This window comes from Rhinolophus sinicus, chromosome 6, assembly GCF_057876585.1.
Source record: "Rhinolophus sinicus isolate RSI-liver-muscle chromosome 6, RSI-T2T, whole genome shotgun sequence".
NCBI lineage: Eukaryota > Metazoa > Chordata > Mammalia > Chiroptera > Rhinolophidae > Rhinolophus > Rhinolophus sinicus.
Window position 1 is genome coordinate 12526406 of NC_142506.1, and position 20536 is coordinate 12546941.

The following is a 20536-nucleotide window of genomic DNA, read 5'->3' on the forward strand; positions in this document are numbered from 1 at the left end:
CATCCACCACCTAAATCTATATTAGCATCTTACGACTCTGCAGGCTCCGGAATCTGTCCACCTCTCTGTCCTTAGGTCCGTTGGCCCCTCAAACAGCTTTACCTCTGGAAGCCCTTCAAACTTGTAGACGTCACTACACTCCCCAAACCTTTCTGTATGCCTGCCTGCCATTGGCTGGAACCAGTTTTAATTTACCTTTTTTTAAAGGTAAAATTTACATATAGCGAAATATACAAATCGTAAGTTTGAGGCAGTCTGGCTGATTTTGGATGGTTACATGGACGAGTATTTTTTATTTAATAGTTATGTATTTATTTTAACATGTATTATGCTGGGGGAAAAAACCCGTTTTCTATTTATGATAGTGACATGAAGCTTCCTTTAACACCGAGTGCGTTTCAGTGAGCTGTTGGGGGAAGGGTTGGGGGAAGTGGAGGGGACTGGTGGCGGGGGTCTTCTAAGACGTTGAGGCTGTGGCTCCGGGTTTCGTTTCCGTGGACGCCCATAAGAAGACTGGCCTCGGCCGGCGGGAGCGGGTTCTGCCGTGGGGCAGGGATAGTGTGCACCTGCGCGTTTTCAAATCACTGCATCTGAGCACCCCCTCCAACTCTGAGGCTGGGAATGTCCCTCTGAACGCAGCGCCGAGCACTGGGCTGGGAATATAGGAGGTGCCTAGTAAGTGTTTCCTGAGATCACAGATGTGCAAATGCTTTGTAAGCATTATACAAACATAAGAATTTACAACACCAAGAATCCAACTCCGGGGGGTCCCCCTACTCAGCACAGTGCTGGCAAGCTAGGCGCAGTGTTTGTTGATTGACAAACAGATCTGCAGGAGGAGGACCAGATAGCAGAGTGGGCGGTTCCGCCGGGGCGCCCTCCCGAGTGGGCCCTGAGGCGGAGAACTTTGGATGCCCTCGCGCAGGACCCAGAAAAAATAGAAATAAAACTGCAGTTTTCTGAGCATGCGCATGGGGCCGCAGTATAAGCCTCATTACCCTACGGTCGGGCGCTCCTCGTAGGTGCCTCGTTAGCGCAGTAGGTAGCGCGTCAGTCTCATAATCTGAAGGTCGTGAGTTCGATCCTCACACGGGGCACAATACTTTTGTTCGTTGTAGGCCTGTACTCCTGCGGGAAAGAGGGGTTTTGTTTGCTTGTTTGTGGACCTGGAGACCCGTACTCTTCCACTCTGGAGTCACCGCTGTGTCGGCTCGGTCTGTCATTCCCAAAGTACCCGTGGAGTTTTAACTGGCCCCAAATCTCCCGATTCTGCCCGATTGTCCGGCCGACTCCCGGCGTTCTGGCCCCGGATCGGAAGACGGGACCCAGGGCCGCGGTATGACGCTAAGGGGGGACACCTGCGGAAGACTCAAGTGCGCCGGGTGGGCGCGAGCCGGGTGAGCCTCTTAGGAAGACCCCCACCCTCACCGCCTCCGCGCTGCTGCGGGGTGTCGCCGGGAGGGGCACCGCTGCTGTCCCACCTTCCACCAGTGGGCCTGCCCTTGCCCTTGAGCAGTGGCCGTCGCTGGGGACGTGCACAGCGGAGGGTTAGGCCAGAGCCCGGGGTCCTCCTGGTCCAGGAGGGCGCTGCCAGCGCGACTCTGGGTGCAAGGCGCTTGTGGGGGCAGAGCCCCGGAGAGCAGGTTCCAGGCTCTCCGCCGCACGTGGAAAGGTGCTGGCTCCCGTAGTAGATGGCCATCAGCTGTGGCTAGTTGGCTGTCAGCTGTTACCAGTGAGCCATTAGCCACTGATATAACTGCCCTGATGAGCTAGCAAGCACCGATTGCAGTTAGCAAGGGGTTGGTTGGCAGAAAAGGACGGCAGGTTTGCGGATGGTGTGTCTCCTGCTCCTTGTTGTCTCTAACCCAGGACCAGCGAGAAATACTGGTATGAACCCCCTATCTGTGGCTCCCTTGGGGTTCCGTTTGGCCGCACCATATCCTGCGTTCTTGTGTGGGTAGCGGGACCAGAGTCCCTGCATGACAGCCGTCTAATGGAGATTCCAGAGGAGGGGCTGGCACAGAGGGGCTCTGGGAGGGGGTATGATTCTTGACACCAGACACCAGGGAAGTGTCTGGGGGGAGGGGGGGCTGTGGGAAGTAGGTGGCATGTGATGAGAGTCCAGGCGCTGGAGGGCGCTGAACACCATCCTGGGCAGTTTGGGCCGGGGAGCTGGGAAGGGGCAGGACGTGATAGGATCTGGAGGGGGCGTCTCAAGGTCCTGAAGCACCTGCTGGGATAGAACGAGACAGGCCTGTGTTGTTACTGCATTTGAAACCGTTGCTCAGTTGCAGTCATCGCGGATTAAGTTGCTGATAATTCAATCATTCCACAGAGAAGTGAGAGCGCTAACCACCCCCTTCGTCTTTCAAGTTTCTGATGGTGGCACTAATTCTCTCATCAGGGATGTGATAGTACTTTTGTTTTACTATCTTGGTAAGGAGGCCCTTTCAGAGGCTTTCACTTGCCTCTTTCTACCATAATGAATTTTACTCAATGGGACATAGTGCCAGTGTGGAGATTTGGCTCTTTGTGAAATTATTCAATTATATATTTAGGTACTCAGAAAAGAACCGCAGTTGGTTTCATGGCCTCACTGCGTCCACTGTAATTCAAACTTGGTCCAATTTGGAAAGACTTGGGGGGATTCCTTAAGAGGATCTGGCCTCCCCTTCACTCAAGAGGCTTTGGATTTGGAAATGAGTTTAAGTCTGGAAAATGGGTGACAGGCATGGCTCTCCATTGTGGTGACTCAAGTCAGGTTTTTGGCCACCAGATATGGTTTTTCCTGTTATATGTAGCGAGCAACATTTTAGTAGGCTGTCTATCTATTTCATTCTTAGGGACAACGTACTCAATTAGCAATAGCCCCAAATCCCTTACTACTTGTACTTCTCTGCTGCCCTTTTCTGGAAATAGTTGTCTTTGGTCGTTAAATGCTGCCCTTTGGCCTCTGCTACTACGGAATCCCACCATCCCCAGGGAAATCAGGGAGCACAATAGTGGCATGTCACCATCACTCGTCACCAACAGAGCCACCACAGAGCTTTTCAAGGCTTCAGACACTCCCTTCACTCAGTGCCTTAACAAAGGGAGTGTCTTTGGGGCTGAGCAGGTAGTTGGGAGGTGAGTGAGGAGATTGCATGTGATAAATCCACGGCTACATTCCTCCTTTCCAAAGCCTTTGAGTAAGTTCATCTACATCCTATCAGGTTAATGGTGGCGTGCCAGTCTGATTACACAGGGGCCGACGCTGAGTCCACATTTCTGTCACGCAACCAAGTCAACTGTCAGAGCCACATCCAATGGCATGTGTGACAGTTATCAACATAGGGCCTTTCAGCTCTAGTGCACTCTTCAGTACCTGGTCCCCAGTAACGGACGGAAGCGTCAAGCCTTTCTCCTCACTGTGTGCGTCATGTTCAGCAGTCAGTAGGAGGTGCTGGAGGACATGGTAGGAGGCATGGGTGTCTTCCTAGCTCCAAGTGGTGGTGTGCTTCTTCTTGGTCCATCAGCCGTGTGTGTGTCTGTCTGTGTGTGTGTGTGTGTGTGTGTAGACACCCAGGAGTGCGCTGCCCTAGCTGTGTGCCCAGAGCGCACATTCTTAGTGACTTTGCTGCAGTTCTCCCAACATGGACATGGCATGTCCAGTAGCAGTGTCCTGAGGCTCTGAGCACCACCTGCCTTCCAGCTTCGGTTTGCCTGTGCCCCAGAGGGTGGAATCTTGTGGCCCTCCCAACATGGCCAGTGCACACACCACCCTGACAACACTCAGGGGCCTGATGCCCTGACTCCCTGTGCTTTTACCCAGTAGCCTTGGACTGCCTGCACCCCCGAGACTGGCGTCCTGAGGCCTGGGGGTTGTGGGCCAGCTCTCACCTAGGCAACCCAGCGACCCCGTCCACTATCCAGTGGTCTGCATCCATTCCTTCTCCAACGAGGTTTGAACCTGAGCCTTGGGGGGGGGGGGGGTCAGGAGGAGGCAGCTCCCTTCCAAAGTGCCCTTTCTTTCCCTCAGTCCTACGTACCCTTTAGAATTCTTTACACCTTTATAGTTATTCTCCTATCATAGTTTAATAGTGCTTTACATTTAATTTTCCTTGTTCAAATTATCATGTGGTTTGTCTTCTGATTGGACACATTAAGTCCAGAATCTGATAAATGCGCCCATACTTATTAGTGAAGCCTTTGGCGGTTCGCCATTACGGCGGCCATCATGACTGCTGTAATGGTGAACATGGAGTCGCTGTGGAAAGGCCTGTAGCAAATGCTCAAATCTTGCTCAACATCAGAGGATGCAAACCAGAGAAAAACCGCATGAATGTATGTGAAAAGGCCTTTCCCCAAGTCAATAACTGATTCAACACCCCTGAATTCACACAGGAGAGAAACTCCTTAAATGTAGTCCATGTGGAGAGGGATTTAGCTAAAGCCCCAAAGTTATTCAACACTGTACAATTCACACCAGGGAGACCTTATGAATGTAAGAAATACGAAAAGGCTTTAGGAACTGCTCTGCTTTAACAAACTCAAGGGAGTACTTGAGAGAAGCTTTTGAATGTCGCCGGTGTGGGGAGAATTGTAGCCAAGTTCAACCTTCATTCAGTTCCCAGAGAATTTACATTGTAAAGAAACTGGGGTATGGTTGAGGCTGTAATGTCAAAAAGCACGAGGAGATAATCAGAAATGTATTTCACATATTTCATTAGATGTGATAACCTCTGAAATGCCAACCAAGCACATATAACCAAAGCGGTTCAGTCCAGTATCTGAAATCTGCTAAGTCAGTGACTTTATCAAGATTATTATTGACAGAACTATAGGCTCAGAGAAAATGGAATGTGATAAAAAGAACTTCATTTGGTTGAGAGAATGCATTAACTCACTGGATGAACAGAAACGCTTTGTGAAAATGAAATACTGTAATACTATAAAAGAGGTGTGTGTAGCTGCAAAACCAATCTGAGTAAGTATAAATCCTAGTAAAAGAGGTGAACTAGACAGAGGTCAGAAGCTGGCAATAGACAACTGATTCCAGATGGTGGAATCACAGTATTTAGAATTTGAATACTTTCAGGTGAGCAAGCAAATTCTGGTTCAGCAAAGTTCCCATCATACCCTCTGCATTTTATATCCTGGACTTCCTGTTTCCAAACATAGCCTGACCCATGAAGGCATGTTTGCAACTACCTGAAAATGAACAGACAATCAGGCTGAGGAAAAGTGCTCTTGGGGAAACACTGCCTCACACAGTGATGGGATCTTATTTCAGAACTCTGACTGTTGGGCCAAAGAGAGCACTCTGCTTACTGAAAATATCTGGTTTACCGTAAGACTGTGTTTTGTGACCCTGGAGAAAAGCATTCCTACTCCGCATTGCACGTTACTGTATGTCAGGCACAGTACCAGGAACTGTGTGTATGTTTTCTTATTTCATCCTCACATCAAGTCCAGGAGCTACTTCTACCCTCCGTTTGGCACTGGCCTCAGAGAAGTAATTTGCCCAAGATGATGAAAGAGCCCCGATGTGGACCTAAGAGCCCGAGGAGGGGACAGTGGTTGGTGCTGTCAGAAGCAGACAAGACACGGATGTCATGTACGGTGTGACTGTTCGGGGGACAGAGGGCTGTAATTCAGGCCACTCCACTGTCGCTGCCGAGTTCCATCTCAGTCCTGGTCGGACAGGTGCTGAGATGGTTTCCTGCTCTTTCTCGGTTTATCGTTAAAATAAATCCTTATTAACTAGTTACTGAGGTTTATGCTGGTTTTCACAACCTGAAAGGGCCTAACACAAGTTTTAATAGCTTCAATTTTTTTTTTTTATTGTGAAAAGTACAAGAAGCCATTTACAAGCTAAAAAGCATCAGAATTAAATAGAACACATAATTTTTATACCCACCGTTTTCTATACAAAAGGTGGATCTTTATAGGAATTTAAAATAAATAATCTAAAAATCAGTGTCATTGATTGTGAAATAGGTATCTCTCTCTCTGACTATGTCGAGGTGACCAGCCTCCTATGTGGCCAAAAGATGAGGCGTCTGACAGCTGTGACGAGCCTGGGCGGTGAGTCTCTGGCGAAGATTTCTCACTCTCTCCAGAAGATCCTGTTCCATGGTGTCCCACTGTATTTTTCTTTGATTTAAAGAAACTTGAAAACAAAATTTTAAATTTATAGTTTAATTTTCTGATGTTAGCAATGACACAGAATTTATTTTAAAGGTAAATTGTTATAAAAATCAACAATGAAATGAGTATTTTAAAAACCAAATTTCTTGAACAAAAGCCTGACGTATTGCCTGGCCCTATGAGGTGCCATTAAAAAGCCAAATATTTATTTAATCAATTGAATGAATGCTATCAGATAATTTATCTGCTTTCGGTTATTTAGCACTTTTTTGATTTAAGGATACAGACAATCTTTTAAATTAGGAACAAGTTTCTTCAAGGAGAATTTGAGTTCTTTGTAACAGTAAGTTTCCTCACTAGGATGCTTAATGTAATGAGAAAAGGCATCTCAAGTTGACAAAATTAATACTGTACCCACCATGACTACTTCCCAATGATTAAATAAAAATAAATTAAATGCTTTTAATAGTGACTAACACAGGAAGAGTCTAGAATTAAGATTAGAAAATATTACAATATATCTAAGCATAAGAGCCATTTCATATTGATTTAGAGAGGCTAGTAAATACTGGAATTTGAAAAAGAAGCACCTTAAAAATAGACGTCTCATTCAAACCGCTTCAATTTCTGAAAACCATTTTACAAGGAATACAGCTTTTATGCTTTGTTTTTGTTTTGCTGCCAAATGACCTAAACTTGCTAAATGTCCGTAAGTCAATTTTCAAATTTAGAATTATCTAGTGAAAAAGTTCTGATGTGTCAGAATAGAGAACAGTTGAGAATCTCGTACTTTTATTTGACTTACGCATGACTTTTGGTTTAATTCCTATTCTGACACAGAATTTATAGGTGCATGTAAAAGTGCGAGTTAGCAAAAATATTTTACACAACGCTGGATTCTTATGACTTGTTATTAGGTGTATTTCTTATAAAGCTGGTCTTTAGGGGACATTAATAGAAATTTATTCTTCTAAAAGAACTCAAAAGACCTTGTTAAATTCTGCTTCATCTATATGATAGTCTTATTGAAAAAGTCAATGGAAATAAAGTCTAACAGTTTCTTGCGCCTTCTCTCCCCTCCTTTTAAAAACAAATTAAGTACTTCACAGGGGAAATTGTTAGCTTCTTTATGGGCTGGTGCCTTGACTACATTCCTATAAGATGTTTCCATCCCACCCCTTCCAAAAATGAACAAAAACCTCCTGTGAGTGAAGTCAAGGGATCAAAAGTCAGCTAACCAGCATGAAGCCATTACAGCGCCCACAGCAAACACGTTTTCAGTGGCTGCTGAAGGGGGCCCAGCCCGGAACAGAGTGAAGAAAACTCAAATACGTAATAGGCTGGAAAATGAATGCTGAGGTTTTCTTTTCACTAGGCTGTAAAACAATTATGAATACCATTAATGGAGTTAGTGACAGACTTCTGTGGCAGCCTCTGACCAGGTTTTGGGCGGCAGTGCTGGTGCTGAAGAAATGGAGACGCATTAATGAAGTACACTCAGCAAACTTCCTTTGCTTGACTCTAGGTCTGATCCAGTCCCCCACCCTGGCTGGAAACCTGAGAATCTCGCTGCCTGCACTTTAGGATTTCCCTTATCAGGGCCCTGGGGAAAGGGTACCAGTGTGCTATAAATGTAATTTAAGTCACACTCTTGCTTAGAGATTGCTAATTAAAATAACAGGAGAAATCTTTGTTGTGCATCAACTTACTCCAAGTAGAGGCGTCCACTTCAGAAACATCGCTTCCTGGCGAGGTTCTAGGCAAGCAGCTGGAGGCGACCTGTTCATACTGTGATCTGGGCCCTACAGTTATACAAGTGAAGCAGTAAAGGAGATGTTTGGGCATGAGTAGAAAGCCGTTATTAACTCCAAATGGCCCCTCGTACCTGAAAATTGCTAAGGCTAAAAAGCCCCTCACTGTTCGATTCTGCGAAAGCTCAGAAGAAGGTGACACCATTGAAAAGGCAAGGAAAATACAGTGAGTGAGAGTTTTAAGAGCGGAGCCGAAGTTTTGGTAAAGTACTTTATAAACACCTTTAGCTAAAACACAAAGCCAACAAACAAACAACTCATAAATGTAGATGTTAGGATAGAGAGAGCCTGAACGTTTATATGGACAGAGTATTAAGTGTGGTTGGCCAGCTTTCCCTGTGGGCGCATCACCACTGGCCGTAACCGGGCTGGGCCTCGTCACAGCAATATACAGCCAGTCAGAGCAAGCGAGGCCCGTTTCACCTAGTAAGCAGAGCTCTACACCTAACTGGTGCCTCTCCCTGTTTTCTAAGCAATCCCTCCCCTTATTTTAAAATGTATACTCACCCTTCAGCTGTGTTTTTACTGTTCCCTAACTCCTACAGCTTTGCATGCAACGAGACACCAAGGTCTTTTCGAGTTTTCATTCCAATGTCACTTATAACTGTCCCTTTCCTTTCTACTTCCATCCCCAGGGTTCAAACCTCCATGAGTCAGGCCCAGACTGTATGGGTCACGCTGACTCATGAAGATGCCTGCTTTTACCTGATGCAAGAACTTTAGCTAATAATGGTTTTCACTCAGTTTTAGCTCAATGAGTCATTAAGACAATTTGACTAATTACCAAATGACTAATTTGAACTGGTGTGGGGGATGGAATAGGAGAGTCATCTTCAAATATTTGAAGGGCTGTTATGTGGCAGAGGTATTATATGTAATCTGCATTGCTCCGCAGAACAGTTTCTAATGAGAGAATTAAAAAAAAAGGAAAGAAAAGCAGATTCAACTTTACATAAGGAAAAAAATAACTTGTAAGTAAGATACTGGCAGAAAATGGGATAAGGTAATGAGCTCGCCAGCTCTGTAAGTATTCTGGAATAGGCTGGCTGACCCGTCTGCCAGAGATGATTCACTCATCAGATACCGGTTCTTTAGATCCTTCCAAATCTGAGATCTCACAGTTGTTTGTCTCTAAATGTGTCCTCCTAAATCCATCCTGCCCACGGCTGTTTAACTCATCTTCCCAAAGAGCTATGTTGTGACTGTTATCTCTGTTCAAACAGCTAACGGTCCCCGTGGCCTGCAGCAATGTGTCAGTATGTCCTTGGCACCAGCTCTTGTTTCCTACCTCGCGGTGCCTCCCTTCTAGGCCCTGAGAGACAAACCAATGCTGAGCAGCTCCAATCAAAATGCCGTTTTCCTAATTGTAGTTGATTATCTCCTAGTTTTAGGATTAAATGACTCTGGTTTAATTTGTACAACCTGATTAAGGAAATGACAAACCCTTACATGTTTCCCTTTTGAAAAATGGATGATTATTTGTGATCTTTAGGAAAGTTAAAAACAATTTCGGTAGCAGGGTGGGAGGACAGCACGGAGGCAGAAGGGCCAACATGTACGAAGACTACTGATGAGAGCAGCCTTTTGCAGTTTTGTCCCCTTTTCTGTTTCTAAATCCATCCATTCTCTAAAAGCCTCAAGAGTTTTTTTCTTTCTAAAGTAGAGGTAAGTGTAACAGGATTAGGGAGAAGTGGCAGCTCCAGTTAGTATGTTTTGTAAACCAATTTTAAATAATTTATGCTGACAGGGACATTCTACGCCCCACTTTCCCCAAGTGCTCTGGTTGCTATTTGGGACCTAAATCTGAAGTATGAGAGATAATGAGGGGTTTCAAAAGTAGGCATAATTAAATGATGATAGCGTCTAACCTATATTTTTACTTTTCAAATTTGTGAATTGTTAAAGTAATGCACATAGTAGCATTTTTATAATAGCCAAAAAAGTGGACTCCAGCCAAAAGTCCATCAACTGATGAATGGATAAATGCGGAATATTCATACAATGGAATATTATTTGGCAATAAAAAGAAATGAAGTACTGATCCATGTTATGACATGGATGAACCTCAAAACATTATGCTAGGTGAAAGAAGTTAAACACAAAGGACCGTATACTGTACGATTCTATTTATATGAAATTTCCTGAATAGGCAAATCAGAGACAGAAAGTAGATTAGTGGTTGCCAGGGGTGGGGGATGGGACAGTAACAGGAAATGGAAAATGACTGCAAATGAGTACAGGGTTTATTTTGGGGTGCTGAAAATTTTCTAAAATTGATTGTGGTGATGGTTGCATAGCTGAATATACTTTTTAATATATGATACAACGTACAATACCATTGAATTGTACACTTTCAATAGGTGAATGGTATGGTGTGTGAATTATATATCAATAAGGCTGTTATTAAAAAAAGTAATATATACATTACAAAAGACTGAAATAATACAAAATATAGTGATATAAAAGTTCCCTGTATCTGCACTCTATTTTAGAGTTTTCAATTATAATTTTGATTTTTCAGTTGATGTCATTATAAACCTTGCATCAAAACCTAATGTTTGATTAGATCCCACCCTAAGTTTTCTTGTGCTACTTTCATATACTATTGTTCTGAGGACCAGCTATTGGTAAAGCAGAAATTTTTATTAAACTAAAGTAGAAGTAGTACTTTGGGTACCACTGCAGCCTGGTATCTCTGCAGACAAATCGTGTTCTATCTAATACATTCAGGGGACGCCACGGCCTATGGAACCATGGAATCAAACAGAAGTCTACAGGATGGCTGAGAACAGTTTCTTGATTGGAGTTGGTTTTAGCAGCTTAACCTTCTCAGCCCCACTCTCTGACCAAAGAACGGTGGCTAGTGATTACGTTTTAGCTGAGCAATAATTTGAATACAAGTACCAAAATACACCTCAAGGATTTATCCACCACAACAGACCACATGAAACGAATGGAGAGAGAAAGGCCTTCACGGGTACTCACCTTCAGTGTGCTCTAATGCATCATTTATCTCCTTCTCTAGAAACCACTGTCTAGAGGCATCTGAAAGAGCAGAAGCTTTCTTTTCGGATTTCAAGTGGAAGTCTTTTTCTTCAGCTTCCTCCCACTAAATACAAATAAGTGAAAAAAATAAAACACATAAAAATTGGGGTAATGCAACTTCTTACAGTGGAAGAAGCGCTTCTGTTACCTCTGCTCCACTTCCTTTTATACTTCCAGGCACGCAGGGTCTGTTTGGTATTCGGGTGAGCTGGGAGCCTGCCTCGGCCCAAGGCCGTTGAAGAACCTTAAAGCAGAGGCACGTCTGATGTACCGCTCTGGACCTACGTGCCATGTGCACACCTATAGGTCCCAACTGTCACTGAAATAAGAATTCGTTTCACTACATTCCATCAAATCGTATGGGATTAAGCTAGCTTTTAAAAATTAATGGCAACTGTTTCATTTAATTTGAATGCTATGCCTTAATAATAAAGTCTACAAAATTCAGAGAATGAATTCTTTTTTTCTTCCAGTTTTATTGAGAAATAACTGACATACATCACTGTATAAGTTTAAGGCATACAGTGTGATGGTTTGGTTTACACATATTGTGAAATGATTACAACGGGTTCAGCTAACATCCATCTTCTCATATACTGTGTTTTCCTGAAAATAAAACCGGGTCTTAATTTGTGCTCCCAATTAAGGGCTCTTAATTAGGGCTTATGTTCAGGGGATGTCATCCTGAAAAGTCAAGCTAGGGCTTATTTTCTGGTTAAGTCTTATTTTCCGTTTAGGTCTTATTTTCAGGGGGATAAAAACGAATAAAAGGAAAAATTGTTTTCCTTGTGATGAGAACTCTTAGGATTTACTCTCTTAACAACTTTCCTATATATCACACAGCAGTGTTAGCTATAGTTATCATGTTGTAGAGAATGAATTCTTTGTCCAGCTCTGGTACACATAACGACTATAGGGAGTCAAGTAATGTTTATTAGCCCTTGTTCCTACCGTGTTTCCCCCAAAATAAGACCTCACTGGACCATCAGCTTTAATGCGTCTTTTGAAGCAAAACTTAATATAAGACCCAGTTATCTAGAGCAGGTCTTATATGATATGATGTAATATAATACTGGGTCTTATATTAATTTTTGCTCCAAAAGACGCATTAGAGCTGATGGTCCAGCGAGGTCTTATTTTTGGGCAAACACGGTAGTAAGAAAACAATAATCTTAAAATTAGCTCCAAGGGTAACTAAAAGAATCAATTTAAAATAGTGTATAACTCCTAAAGCTTACCAATGTTCTAAGGATGCTGTAGCTTTTTGTATATACAAACACACATACAATTTTTATGTTACAGAAAAGCTAATGAATTAAATATGCATTCAGTAACAAAAATTTTAAAGAATCATTAGGGCCAGAGGGGACCATAGAGAGTCATCCTTTTCAGGTTACTGATGAGGGGACTGAGCCTGTGTGACCCGCCAAGGCTACAGAGCAGTCAAGCCAGCTTTAGAACCAGGACACTAGACACAAAGGATTTCACATACCATGAAAAGCCTTTACGACGATTCTCAGCCTACTGTCAAATACACTGCTTTACCCAAAGGAGAGTACACCTAAGTTTACACAGTCTAGCCCCAGTGTCAGCAATCCTTACCTTGAAGATGTGGGCTCCCACCACAATTTTCCTGAGGAGAATAGTCTCAGTGATTCAGCCTCACTCCCACCCCTCCCTGTCCTTGAATGAAAGGGTTGTAACCATGGCCCCGTACCCCAGGGATGGGGTAGGAGGAAAACGAATCTGGAATAGTGGCTTGAATGGAATATATTCTGAAAAGCTTTCGGACTAGACATTATGATATAGCAGCAGAAAGAAGAATGAACTAAAGCCAGTTATCTAGTTCCTGATCGCTCCCCAGCTGTTCAGGGTCCTCAGGGAAGGCGACAGTGTCAGTGGTGTGTACAGAGCACAGCTCCAGAGTTGTCCAGGGAGGCTCAACCAAAAGTTATGTATGTGTGATAGACACCCTTACGTTGTCTCCTCAAAATCCATTTTCTGGTTCTTCGTTAGGAATAGAATTCTGATTTTATTTGGGATGATAATGCTCCCTGCTAAAAAGACTCCATTTCCAACATCCTCTGCAGCCAGTAGATGGTAGAAATGTGACAAGGGACTTCTGGAAAGGAGTTCAAAAGGAATTGTCCAAGCTGGGAGGGGGAACCTTTTGCCCTACTTTCTTCCTGCTGAGTATGTAATGGCTAGAACTCCAGCTATGTTGGATGGTAAGGCATCCTTGAGAATGAAAGACATATACCCAGAAGTACTGCAAAAAGGGTGAAGGAGGCAGTTTCCCTGATGACCTTGGAGTCAGGATACCAGCCCTGGACTGCCTATCGCCAGACTTCTTTCACATGAAAAAGAAAAACTTCCATCTTGCTTATAGTCATTGTTATTTTGGTTTTTGTTACTAGCAACTACAATAATTCTTAACTGCTCAAAATCTTTTATACTGTAAGTATAAAGAACTAGGTAAGTGTTAAGCAAACAGCCAGAACAAATCCAGGAAGCTGAGAAGTTGAGACACACTCATGTGAATAAGAAAGACACTTAGTCATTTTTAGGCAGCATCAAATATTGCACTTCTCTGAGCAATACCTATTAAAATTAGAGCATCTTTAAGATATTTTCCAACAAAAAGATGATTTGGTTTGATGCTTTTATCATTTAATTGTGTAATATTTATGTAAAATGTAAATGCTTAATAACAAGAAGTTTAAAACACCATTCTTACCTTTTTAGCTTCCTTCTCCATCATTGCATTTAATACTTCTATTTCTTTCCGTCTGTTTTTCCGAAGGAGTTTGGCCATTTCCTGGTAACGTTCGTTTCGCTGTAGATCATCACATCTTTGTTTATGTAAAGCTTGAATTCGCCAGTCCGTATTTAGACATGCTTGTTCAGCTTTTGCCAAGTTTTCTTCAATTAGCTAAGAAAAATTGTAAATTTCAGAAACAAGGTCACACTATATATAATTATGGTATATCCATTTATGTATCCAAGTGTCTAGGGCAGCTGTTCGTAACCCTGGGTGCGTATGAGAATCGCCTCAGTGTCTAAAACAAACTGATGTCCAGGCCCCACCACAAGTCAATTACTTCAATCTCTGGGGCGGCTGGATATTGGTACTTTCAGACAGCTCTTCAGGTGATTTGAATGAATGGATAGCCATGGCTGAGAACTTCTAGACTAAGGGACAGGTGGGATTAAACAATTTCCACATTTCAACCTTTTGAAAAGGAGTCAGAAGAGCACACTCTTATAGACAGCACAAGTCTTTCAGGAAACAAAAAAGGTGGGATAATCTGGGGTATCAGCCATGGAACTGTTGCAGAACAGGAGGAAGGGAACCCGCACACCTTTCCTGGCTTGTGGACCAGGGCCAGGCCCTGCCACAAGCCCACTTCATTCTGTTTAGGGGATAATAGAGAAAGATCTTTCTCGAAGGTCTCAAGTTCTATTTCAATTCATTTAAGTCAGAATTTCTCCACAAGAAATTCTGTAAAATAGGTTTGGGAATTTTTCTTGAAGATGCGCAATGTACCATATCCTCAAATTTGGCACGAAAAAAACCTAACTTTAACACAGCATTTCCAACACTTATTTGTCATCTCCCATTCTATTGAAAAATAGTTACTAATATTTCACAGAATACACTTTGAAAATGCTGGCTTATATGCCAGTTCCAATTAGTGCATTGGAACTAGTCTACTCAGTGACAATTTCTGAGACATAACAAGTAGATACCAGAATTTATAAAGTTACTACTTCCTTTGTATTTTCTTTTAAGTCTTAAAATTCTCAGAGTATAAAAGACATGTGTATGGCTGTCAATGAAGTAAGTAACCTGTAAATATAATGATGTGAGATTCTAGGAACTGTGATAATGCAGCAAAGAAGCGGGTTAACTCAACTTTATGGAGTTCGATTTTGAATTCCTTCTTTTAAAACGATCATAGATGGAAATTTCCCTCTTTATATATACACTCAATTTACTGTATTTTTACCTTCTGGGTTTTTTGGTTCTGAGTTTGATCCGTTTCTATCAGTCTATGAAACGTGTGTTCTTCAAGATTCACTTTTCGTCTATAGGCGTCGGCATCTTCTCTCATTTCTTTTGCAGCAGTTTCTTGATTTCTAGTAAGATTCTGTTAAAAAAATCAGTTTTTAATTAAAAAATCACAGGTCTATATAATAATAATGCTAGAACACAAAAATGACTCTGTATATTCAGACATTTTGTCTCCCTTATAATCCTGGATGACACAATTTTCTGCTTAAAAAAACAAATAAAATGAACATTCAATAACCACGAGTAAATATAGTCTAAAAAGAGTTTGTACAAACCCTGCTTTTCTCATATTGAAAATAGCTGATTTATACCTTCTCATAAAGTCGTTTTTGTGATTCGAGCTCCAGATGTCTCATTTCTAGGTCTTTGACTGCGGTAGCCATTTCTTGATCTCTCATATGTACCTAGGGCCAAGCAACAAACTGTGAATACCAACAAGAATTTACAAAATAATTTTTGTTTAATAGATGTAGTAATCTTGTAATCTGAACAACCCACAAAACGTATTGTATTTAAAATAATAGGTATTGGGTTTTTGAAATCAGAGTAATTGACAATGTGTTAGCATTCACTGTGGAGTCTAGGACTAAAGTCTGAGTTATAGTTGGCTTAATTTTCTAAAAAAAAAGCACAATTACCATATGCTCATCTACCCAGAATGGGAGGACAGATGGTAGTTCTTACCATATTGCATTAGCCAATATTATGAGTTGGAAAAACTTGAGCAATTTAAATTTGCAGTGGATGAAAATATAGAATGTTTAATCTAATTAAATATAACATCCATTTAATGTTCTTTTTGATTAAGCTTCTATACTTTTATAAAGTTGGCTTGGCAAGTAGTGACTCCAAGTTTAACCTGTATATGCCCTGTTTGGACTTATTTAAAGTTCACCTTTCTCCAAAATTTGATTACTTGGAAGCTTTTCACTCCTCTATACTAGAGGCTTTGGATAAGGCATTCTTTAGATAGAAAAGTCTTCAGAACTGTCTTCAATATTCGGCTGCCTAAAGTCTCCATTTTTTTAGGAGTTAAAATAACACAGATATGTGTTTGAGAAAAAAACCAAACTATAACCCATCAGCCATCTGACCTCTGTATTACTACTTGCATTCACAAGGCAATGTGTTAGACATTGTCAAGGTAAGAGCACACCGTCAGATACCTACAATAGGAGAAGCCAAGTGTAATAAGGGGACTAACTACAGTGGGATGTGCAAGAAGGACATACACCCAAGGAGCAAAAAACCACGGACTGGCAAGCAGTTCCACTCAATGAAGAAGGTCATTGGGAAAGCAGCCAGCTCAGAGGTGGGGGTGATACTTGAGTTTATAAAGCAAGAGTAGTAAAAATGCCAATCGGTGGAGGAGAGGCTTGGCATAACAAATGATGCTTTTCAGGAATCCCAATGACAAAAGCTCTTTTGCTTCTGCATTTTCAGAGACACAAACAGCGATGTGCCAGAGCAAAAACAGATCGATCACCTTTGCTGGCCGCTAACAGACGTCTGCAATCACTTGTGTGTGTCACTTTGGACTCAAACAGTTTTTCCTGCTCGTACCTGAACTGTGAGTAGAGAAGCTTTTGCAATTCTGCAGGGTCAAAGCTCACTGTCAGAATAAGAGATGGAAGGATAGGAGGCTGGAAGGGTGGGCAGAGGCCATATCACACCACTGAAAGGGCTTTACAGGGTTCTTTGACCAAAAAATTGCCTTTCACTATCTCAAAGGGGTTTGGAATAGAGGTCAGAGTTCTAAATCTGTACTACTTTTAGAGAAGAACACATACTTTTCTAGAATAATGAATTATCAACCTCATTTACTAGATGAGATAATTAAAAGGAATCACAGATTTACAGAACCAATTTAAAATTAATTGGCTTTAAACAAAAAAGTACACTCATGCTATAAAAAGAGAATAGAGTTCTAAAACAGATGCATTAACACTTTAAAATGTATGAAACTCCCTAAATTAGTCTATAAAGTCAATGCAATCCTAATAAAAATTCCAATAGGATGGAGGTAGAGGGGGATTGAGAGAGAGAGAGAGAGAGAGAGAGAGAGAATTTTCAAAGTCCATTTGAAATGATGAACATTTGAGAATCCTGAAGAAAACTCTGAAAAGGCAGACTAATAGTGGGAATTAGGCCTCCTAGTTGGTAAAATATGACAAAGCTGCCAGTCAAACACTGGGGTACTTCTCAGGAACAGACAAAGCAATCGAAGAGATGATGTACGTCTGGGAATTTAACAGTGGTCTTGGGACAACTGACCTGCCTTTGCAAGGAAGTAAGCTTGGTCCCTATCTCATTCATTCCATTCCATTTGTGGACATTAGGGGCTGAGTAACTTTTTCTGTACAGGATCATAGTAATATATTAGGCTTTGTGGGTCATCGTTTCTACCACAACATTCACCTCTGCCATCAGTGCAGAAGCAGAAATACACAGTGTGTAAATAAACGGGTGTGACGATTCCAGTAAAACTGTATGTATGGACACAAACTTGAATTTCATTGTTTTAGAAATTTGATATAAGTTTCACGTCATGAAATATTCTTTGATGTTTTAAACCATTTAATATGTTAAAACCATGCTAACTCACAAGCCTCACAAAATAGGTGGCAAAATAGGTGGCAGGCCAGATGTGTTGGTGCACTGTACTTTGCGGACCCTTGAGATACATCAAAGATTTAAAAAACAACAGAAAAATATAAAACTAGAAGAAAATATGCATAAGTGGTAATATAAACTTAGAATGGGAAGGTCTTTCTAAATATGACACAAAAACCGAGAAGTCATAAAAAGCTAATACAGTTGCTTATCCAAAAATTAAAATATTTTGCATGATTTTAAAAAAAGGACATTATAGATATTCTTAAGAGACAAGCAACACAGACCAGAAGAAAACATTTATAACAGACAGAAGGGTTAATGCCCCAGCCCTATCCTGTGTGCCAACCACTAGCCACACGTGCCTGTTGAGCCCTGAAAAGGTGACTAGTTCAAAGTGAGGGTGTGCTGTAAATATAAACTGACTACTAGATTTCAGAGATTTAGTATAAATAAAAGGCAAAACATAACCATATCTTTATACCAATTACATATTGAAACGATTGTTTGCAAATATATTGAGTTAAATAAAATGTTACGAAAATTAATTTCACTTGTTCTTCTTACTTTCTTAATGCGGCTGTTAGAAAACTTAAAATTCCTCATGTGGCTCACATCCTTTTTCTACTGGACATTGCTGCCCCAAATGATACCAGCAGCCCATGTAAATTGATAAGAAGACGACTAATTTGATAGGAAATGGACAAATGATCTAGACATGCAATTTACATTTCATCTACAAATGGAAGACAAATAACTGAAGAGATATTTCACCTCATAGCAAAAAAAACAACAACAAAGAACAAATTAAAATATACCATTTTTCACCTATCAGATTGGTGAATACTAAGATGAATGCACTCCAAATCGACAAGGGTATGGGTTCTTTCATACACTTAAAAGAGCTTAAATGGGTTCTTTCTTGGAGGACAATTTGGCATACCTTGGGATTTACTTTAGCAAAAATATATGTGCAAGTACTCAAAAGATTTGTATTGAAAATGTACAACCAGCACTATTTTGGATTGCAAAACTACTGCAAACAATGTAAGTGTCAAACAGGAAAGGATTAGTTAAATAAACTATGACATATTCATGCAATGGAATACTATAAAACCATATATGACCATTTTTTAAATAGTTTATCTCTTGGGATAAAATGAGAGAAAAGGCGGCCCATTTTTAACTCCATATATTTCATAACGGAAAAATGTTTATATTGGCCACGTATAAATTTTTATATTGAAGAAGACTATTTCCCCTACTTCACAATTAACTTAGTGGTTAATTAGTACTTCTGTTTTTGGAGAAATAATCACCAAAGACATTAGTCAACTTGACTAATTTTCCTGGCATTTCTAAAATATTTAACCCTTTATGAAATACAAAAGAGAGTAAGAACAGCCAATGGAAAAAGTAAATAAAATTAAAGGGGCTATTTAGCATTGACTGTAAACTCTAGGAGTAATATTAAACTTGAAGGTGCTCATTCCATTTAAGTGAAAATAAATGGCGATAATATACGAGCACTAAGGTAAGAATAATAAACCTTTCTCTCAATTTCATCCTCCAGTCTTCTTAGTTCCATTTCACGTTGATCTTGCTGAAGCTTCAGAAAACGCCTTCTTGCAGCTTCTTGTAAGTGCATTTCCTTTGCTTTTAGCTCCCTTTTCACAGCAGCTAGTCTTAAATACAAAACACACCAAGAGGAACAAATAAAAACTCTGCCCAATGTAAATTTAAAAGGAAAAACATTATGTTTCAAAACAGTGAAAGGCCTGCCACCTATTTCAGTCCACTTTCCCAATTTAACTGGTGCCATTATAACACAGCTATATTTATAATATATAAATGAAAGCTGCCCAATTACAAAACCAGTCTACACTTAGGAAAATGACAAGTGGTCCACATGCTATTGACATTGGTATTGATAGTGGTCCATATGCTCTCCTTTTGACATTGAAAAGTTCTTAACAGGTTCACTATGCAGAGCACCTCAATAAAATTGATATCCTTCATCTGAAGGAACAATGCCAAAAATGCTCCAACATTACCAAAGATTATGTATGCTTATTCTTTTAGAATTTTAGTAGAAGGCTAATGGGTCAGTACAGCAATTCTTTTTTATTTCCTGGATAAAATAACTTTATTACATTTTTCAAACCAAATATAAATGAGACTATATTAAGGTTTAGTAAAAATATGATTAACCTTCCTTTTAATTATTTTCTTTTTAAATTAAAATTTATTGGGGTGACAATGGTTAGTAAAATTATTGTGTTTCCCTGAAAATAAGACCTAGCCGGACCATCAGCTCTAATGCGTCTTTTGGAGCAAAAATTAATATGACCCGGTCTTATTTTAATATAAGACCAGGTATAATATAATATAATATAATATAATATAATATAATATAATATAATATAATATAATATAATATAATACAATACCCGGTCTTATTTTAATGTAATATAAGAGCGGGTGTAATATAATATAATATAATACAATATAATATAATATAATACCCAGTCTTATTTCAATATAATATAAGATCGGGTATAATATAATATAATATAATATAATATAATATAATACCGGGTCTTATATTAATTTTTGCTCCAAAAGATGCATTAGATTCGATGGTCCAGCTAGGTCTTATTTTTGGGGAAACATGGTACATGGGTTTCAAGTGTATAATTCTGTAGTGCATCATCTATAATTTTTTTTTAATTAAAGTTTATTGGGGACATCATCTATAATTTTTAACCCACACTAGAAATCTGTTTCACAAAGTCCCACCCAAGAATAAGAATCAGTAAACACATAGAGAAGTGAGTTTCCCCAAAATTAGGCTTAGTCTGAA

At 40.5% G+C, this 20536-nt stretch overlaps 1 protein-coding gene, 1 long non-coding RNA gene and 1 other non-coding gene across 9 annotated transcripts in view; 2 read left to right on the forward strand and 1 right to left on the reverse strand.

The window, feature by feature from the left end:
* Positions 1-949: 949 nt before the first annotated feature.
* LOC141567895 (uncharacterized) overlaps positions 950-20536 on the forward strand; it is a 48113-nt gene continuing 28526 nt past the window's right edge. For 2 of the 3 annotated variants that reach the window (XR_016021506.1, XR_012490875.2), the window contains exons 1-2: positions 950-1397; positions 16504-16630. This is a non-coding gene — a long non-coding RNA (uncharacterized LOC141567895). The other variant, XR_012490874.2, reaches the window with a different exon arrangement.
* On the forward strand, positions 1025-1097 carry TRNAM-CAU (transfer RNA methionine (anticodon CAU)). The gene has a single exon. It is a non-coding gene; the product is annotated as a tRNA-Met (tRNA).
* The window catches only part of TBC1D31 (TBC1 domain family member 31), a 65696-nt gene continuing 49603 nt past the window's right edge, over positions 4444-20536 (reverse strand). For 3 of the 5 annotated variants that reach the window (XM_019717755.3, XM_074316851.2, XM_019717915.3), the window contains 7 exons: positions 19223-19358; positions 15372-15464; positions 14996-15136; positions 13723-13917; positions 10926-11049; positions 7839-7931; positions 4445-6151 (listed from right to left, as the gene is read on the reverse strand). In XM_019717755.3, coding sequence (XP_019573314.3) covers positions 6018-6151; positions 7839-7931; positions 10926-11049; positions 13723-13917; positions 14996-15136; positions 15372-15464; positions 19223-19358 — 916 coding nt within the window. In that variant the 3' untranslated portion in view covers positions 4445-6017. Of the gene's footprint in view, positions 6152-7838; positions 7932-10925; positions 11050-13722; positions 13918-14995; positions 15137-15371; positions 15465-19222; positions 19359-20536 lie in introns of all 5 variants that reach the window. The other 2 variants (XM_019717830.3, XM_019717680.3) reach the window with 1 other exon arrangement.